Here is a 5,877-nt window from a genome sequence, read left to right as displayed (position 1 = left end):
CGAATTATTTTTTTCTTTTTTTTTAGTCTCTCAACTATGAAATGTTGCAAAATAGTTATTCAACTATTTAATTTAACTATGAAATGTTGCAAAATAGTTATTCAACTATTTAATTTTATCTTTTTTTTATAACTTTTATAATTGAATAGCCTAAAAAATGAAGTTGAATGACTATCATTGCAATTTACCCTAAATGATATCAAATTATACAAAGTAATAATAAAAAAATAAAAAAAAAACACCCGTTACTTTTTTTTCTTCAATTATTAACTCTACTATTTATAAAAATTTAAGAAGTAAAAAAAAAATAATGGATTGTCCAGGTTTTCTTATAGCTGGAAAAATAAAAGGCCAGACTCAACATGCTTCGAAGAAATCAGCCCGCGCATTTGACGCGGGGTAAAGACGCCATTGCCACCATTTAGACCCTTCTTCATCTTCCTATCAAATCCAATCAATCCAGTATTCTTGTAATCTTCGTATTGGGAATTCTTGGTACAATCTTCAAATGTCGGTGAGTTTATCTCTTTTTCCCTTTTTTTTTTTTTTTGGTTTGTGATGAATGGGACCCTTTGCTCGGTTAGATCCAAGATTCCTTTTTTCGGAAAAAAAATAAAAAGTCTAATGAAAGATAAATGTATGTATTGCTCCGTTTGGTTGCTGGAAAAATGTACGAGAAATGAGATCATAAAAGCTGGACTCTTGAGTTGATCTGTACTTTACCCAAATTTCTCTTTGGGTTTCTAGAGTTGACCTCATTGTAGTTCTTGGGTTCTGAAAGCAAGTTCAATGGTAAGATTCAGTTGGGATACTTTAATTAGCTTTCTTGGAAGTAAATATTGGAGTATAGGAACTGATATATATTCAATGAATTGACCTGTGAAAGCTCTAACTTTGATGTTTGCACCGAAATGATTGAAAAGTGCCCTTCAAGTTTTATGGTTTGATGGTCAAGTTATTATTATTTCTGGGTTTGCCTTATATTTCATGCTATTTCTAGTTTGGATAATTATTCTATACCTTGCGAGTGGAATAAACTCCATAAGCGGGTTTGGGATGATGTTGTGTCCGTTTTTGTTATTCTTTTATTTTTATAATGACACATGGTAACATCCTAAATCCGCTTGTGGAGTTTTTTGTTCCACTAGCAGTGTATAGAATAATTATCCTTATAGTTTATGCATCTTGTTTTATGGTTCTTTTAATAGTCTTTGAATTAGTATTTATATAAGCTTTGGTGTTAATTGGTAGGCTCAGAATAAATTATTGGTGAGAGTGATATATGATCTTCAAAATAAGATGAAAAGGTCCAACTTTTGGAAGCATCAATTGTCCATAGAAAATTATGTGTATAGTTCCCCTTTCAAGGCTGTATATGATTTGATTATAACTGATGTTATGATTCCAAGCATTTTAACATTTAAGCATATCACCTTCAATTTCATTATAGAAAAGGAAAAAATAACAGCATACTGCTGACAAAGCAACTTTGTTTCTGTTGATGTACCAGTGAGCATCTTCTTTGGTAGAATGAAAGATTGAAATATTATCTGTTTTAGGCTTTTATTTTCTACTAATCCTGTGGTACCTGATAATGCGATCACATTATAAGGTCACAATTGAACAGATCACACAAGATCAAATTGATGTAACATAAAACCTATTAGTCCTAAAATATTATGAAGAACAACAAATGTCCACAGATCATCTAATTTACACCATCAAGTAAAACCTCCTCGTGCTTTAGACCCCATAGTAACAACAGTAAATTGGGGTTTTGGGTTTATTTTTGTTGTACTGTAGCCATGAATCCTGTCTTTATTTACATTCGTCTTGTTCATTTAGTATATCATTGTCCTTCATTCATCCAGTTGGGCCTACAATTGCGGTTGCTTTTCTTGCCAATTAGAGCTCCTCTGTTTTATTTTTTACTCCTTGTTGATCATTGCATATGCAGATTCCACTGGACCAAACTAATCTTACTCTTGGAGCAGTAACGGAGACAAGTGCTACAGCAAATTGGACTATCAATGCGTCAAATGTGAGGAAAAAAATACTTATAGAATTAGTTTCAGTTGATACTGTTAACAATAAAATTCTGTTGGTTATCAGTTACTTTTGCATCTAGTTGATAAAGTATTACTGAAATAGCTGTGAAATAAGCTTTTGCATTTTTGCATCTCATATAAGATTTTGTGCTTGACAAGAGCAGAGCTAAAGAACCTTTTCTTAAGTCTCAAGTTTGACTGGAACTAATTGTTGTATCCGTTTACTTATTTTGTCTCCTTTGGTCTCTATAGGTGTTTTTGCATAAAGTTGTTCCATGTTGCTGTATTTCACGGAATCGTATAATTGTTATCTTGAAATGTTTGCTGAGTATGATTATTATGATATCCATTGGCATTAGAATCTGAAGGTAGCATAAGTAGGTTTCTAATTTTGCTACATGTTCATTTAACTGAAAATAAGAAATCGAAATGTTGAATTTAATGTATGTGATTAGATGGACACTTGGCAAAGATAAAAGCCTGCTTGTGGAGTTTTTCGAACTCCACAAAAACATATATTTATGTTCTCATCTTTTGTGTACAGATAAGAACAGTTAAGGTCAGTAATATTTCTCTAGCTGCTTCTGAGAGGGATATCAAAGAATTCTTTTCTTTCTCTGGTGATATTCAATATGTTGAAATGCGAAGGTGGGTACTCTCTACTTATGTTGGTTCGTCTTTTCGATTTTCCTGAAGTATTTGGATATGATCTTCTACTAGCCCTTGAAATACATGGAAACCTTGATAATTTTAAACGTACCTGTGCCGGATAGATACCATGTTTGGCTCTCATACTCAGTCCTAGTAATATAGCTCTCTGCTTGAGTTCAATGGATTTGTTTTGAAAAGTCATCCTTGAGATTGTTGTAAATTTTGCAGGGAGACTGAAAATGCTCAAGTTGCTTATGTTACCTTCAAGGATACACAAGGAGCAGATACAGCAATACTATTGACTGTATGTTAGTGAGATTAAGTTATTTTTTATGCTTATATTTCCTTGGAAAAGAATTACATTTGTTGATAGTATCACTGGACAAAAATTGTTACCAAAGGCATCTAGGTACCCTAAGATATCAGCTTTATTGTCTCTTAATGCAAAACCGACAGGCAACTTGAACATTTAAATCTTCGGAACTAATTATGTTTTACATGTTATGCCTGTGTAAAGCTAGATGAAAACTTTCCAGGCCTGTCATCATTCATCTGCATTGCATTTGTATCATATCTTAAAGTTTATTGTGGCTGCTTTTGACTATCAAAGCCTAACAATAACATCTAATTATTGAGCTTCAGTTATGCTGGCTTACATGCTTTCTGGCAACTTATTTGATTCAAATACTCATTGTGAATGAAGTTTCGAACTTATTGCTTGATTCAGGGAGCCAAAATAGTTGATCTTTCTGTCAATATCACACCTGTTGAGGATTACCAACTACCCCCTGAAGCTCTCCTGTCAAACATGGTAAAAGTTCTCCTTTAAACCCTATCCTACAGCTTTTGTCATCATAAGGATGATCACTGTGATATAATATAGTGAAGTAATAATATCTATGTTGCTCTGACTCTTTCATTTTTGCTTGAAAGTACATGTGTGACATATATTTAGACATGGTTCTGGGGATATGACCATATAAGAACCCTCCAACTACATGGAAATACTCAGAAAATATTGAATATACCCTATTAGACAAATACTTTTATCATACATTTACGAGTCCAAGTAACAAAAAATGATACTTTCAGATTTAGTAGTATCTCTATGGCTTCTTGTCAGCTTATGTTTGTAGTTCTCTGATCATACTTTCAGCATTGGTAGGAAATGCCAGATTGTGTGTTTTGCATGCATATTGTAGCTTCATACTTGTATAATTATAGCAAATTCATGACTACTCAAGCTTTTATCATGATTGACCGTAATGTCCTTCAGATCCTTGAATGTGTCATTTGTGAAGACATTTGATGGAGGACAAGTAAATTGAAATGCTAGGATACTTTAGCTAACTTAGAACTCAGTCACATTTATTGCTGGTAGCCTGTTTTCAATCCATTATAAGAACATAGCAACTGAATTAGCACCAAGGCTCAACAGCTGGAGATCTTCTAATGTTTTGGGAGTCTTCTAGTGTGTGTATATAACTGTATATTATCTATTTGCCTTTTTCTCTTGGTCTGTAATAGGAAAAGGTATGTTTGTTCTCTATGTTACTTGGACTCAGGGTGAGTGCCAGATACAAGTGTATGCCCTAGACGAGTATGTTCAGTTTTTTTAAGGTTTTTCCATGGAGAGTCCTCAAAAGAGTTTTATCTCCAAACCCATGTTCGGTTATGCACCTGACATGGGTGTTAGATACGAGAACTAGAAAAATGAAAAGTCGGAGCAGCATTGTTTGTTCATATGTTTCATAAGAATACAATGGAAAGAAGTGAATTATTACACATATGTCTTATGTTTTCATCATTGTTGTGCAATCTGCTATTTGAAGGAGAAAAAGCAGGTTGTTGCAGATTCTACTGTTCAAAAGGCTGAAGATATGGTGAGCACCATGCTTGCCAAGGGCTTCATATTGGGAAAGGATGCCATCAACAAGGCAAAAGCATTCGATGAACAGCATCACTTGACATCGAATGCCTCTGCTGCGGTAACTTCATTTGATCAGAAAATTGGTCTGAGCGAAAAGCTAAGCATTGGAACAGCCGTGGTTAACGAAAAGATGAGAGAGATGGACGACCGATTCCAAGTCTCTGAGAAAACAAAGTTTGCCTTATCTGTTGCCGAGCAGAAGGCAAGCATTGCGGGAACTGCTATCATGAGCAACAGCTACGTATCTACAGGAGCTTCATGGCTTTCAAACGCATTCACTGCAGTTGCGAGGGCAGCTGAGGACGTAGGTATGTTGACAAAGGAGAAAGTTGGAAAAGCAGAGGAAGAAAAAAAGGGTTCTGTCTACAAGGAGAGAGCAAGGATCATCGAAGACTTTGCAGAGCTCCATCTTGATGAATCTACCAAGGCAGAACCTTCAGTAGGTCTAGTTGATTCAACAACTGATAAGCAAGCTTAGAATGATATGAAATGATTGCTTTTGAACTTTGATTTTCCTTCAATGCCTTGATTCTTTCATTGTTGTACAATACACTGTTACATGGGATTGTAATTCAAAGGAATTTCTGATATATATTATTATATGTTCTAAACATAGCACTATTTTTTTGCTTTTTATATTCTTCTTATGCCTGGGTATGATCTTTTGCTTCTTGGTGGGTATGTAGCCGAACTGAGCTCAAATTCTAAGATGCTTTTGAATTGAAATATTTTTCAATACTAATTTAATAAAGAAAATAACATATATAAATGATTACATTAAATTTAAATTGTCATATGTATGATTTTTAGAATATCTTTTGGCATTTTAGGTAATTTTTTTTAAAAAATAGAACATAATTAAAAAAAATTAGGAACTTTTCTTATATTTATAATTTAATTATTTTTATAATTTCATATAATAAATTTTAATTTTCAATTGTTTATAATTTTTTAAATTTTTAAATTTTTTTTTATTTTTATATCTTTTTATTTTTTCTTTTATTGTGACTCGGTATTGATGATGTGATTTTGGCAGATTGTTATTGGATACTTATTACCATATCAACTTTTTCTTTTTTTTAATAGTAAAATGGGAAGTACAACATGATGGACAGACAAAAGTACAAGTATTAAACTGAGTAAAAAAATTCAAAATATCAGATTATTATCTTACTTATTGTAGAAGATTCAAATTGAGTATTAAGTCCTTAAAAAATACTAAACTAATATATTACTTATCATACAAGA

The 5,877-nt window shown here is 32.9% G+C and overlaps 1 protein-coding gene across 4 annotated transcripts; it reads left to right on the top strand.

Moving 5' to 3' along the window:
• The first annotated feature begins 306 nt into the window (after window positions 1-306).
• On the top strand, window positions 307-5,242 carry LOC107934691 (binding partner of ACD11 1). 4 transcript variants are annotated; one of them, XM_016867177.2, is made up of 6 exons: window positions 307-514; window positions 1,958-2,041; window positions 2,593-2,696; window positions 2,928-3,003; window positions 3,427-3,510; window positions 4,532-5,242. In XM_016867177.2, the coding sequence occupies exons 1-6, from the start codon at window positions 509-511 to the stop codon at window positions 5,105-5,107; spliced, it is 930 nt and encodes a 309-aa protein (XP_016722666.1). In that variant the 5' UTR covers window positions 307-508; the 3' UTR covers window positions 5,108-5,242. The 4 variants fall into 4 exon arrangements, with proteins under 4 accessions (XP_016722666.1, XP_016722674.1, XP_040968385.1 ...); XM_016867185.2 differs by having other exon boundaries at window positions 307-792; XM_041112451.1 differs by lacking the exon at window positions 2,593-2,696.
• The last annotated feature ends 635 nt before the right edge of the window (window positions 5,243-5,877 follow it).

This window comes from Gossypium hirsutum, chromosome A05, assembly GCF_007990345.1.
Source record: "Gossypium hirsutum isolate 1008001.06 chromosome A05, Gossypium_hirsutum_v2.1, whole genome shotgun sequence".
NCBI classification, from domain to species: domain Eukaryota; kingdom Viridiplantae; phylum Streptophyta; class Magnoliopsida; order Malvales; family Malvaceae; genus Gossypium; species Gossypium hirsutum.
The sequence above is the reverse complement of the archived record's forward strand: the minus strand, read 5'-3'. Positions and strand labels throughout refer to the sequence as shown.

What these genes read in the sequence shown, in the direction of transcription:
- LOC107934691 (XM_016867177.2), top strand. An exon ending in CAATATGTTGAAATGCGAAG is followed by an intron (nt 2,697 to 2,927) that starts GTGGGTACTCTC and finishes TAAATTTTGCAG; the next exon opens with GGAGACTGAAAATGCTCAAG. An exon ending in ATACAGCAATACTATTGACT is followed by an intron (nt 3,004 to 3,426) that starts GTATGTTAGTGA and finishes TGCTTGATTCAG; the next exon opens with GGAGCCAAAATAGTTGATCT.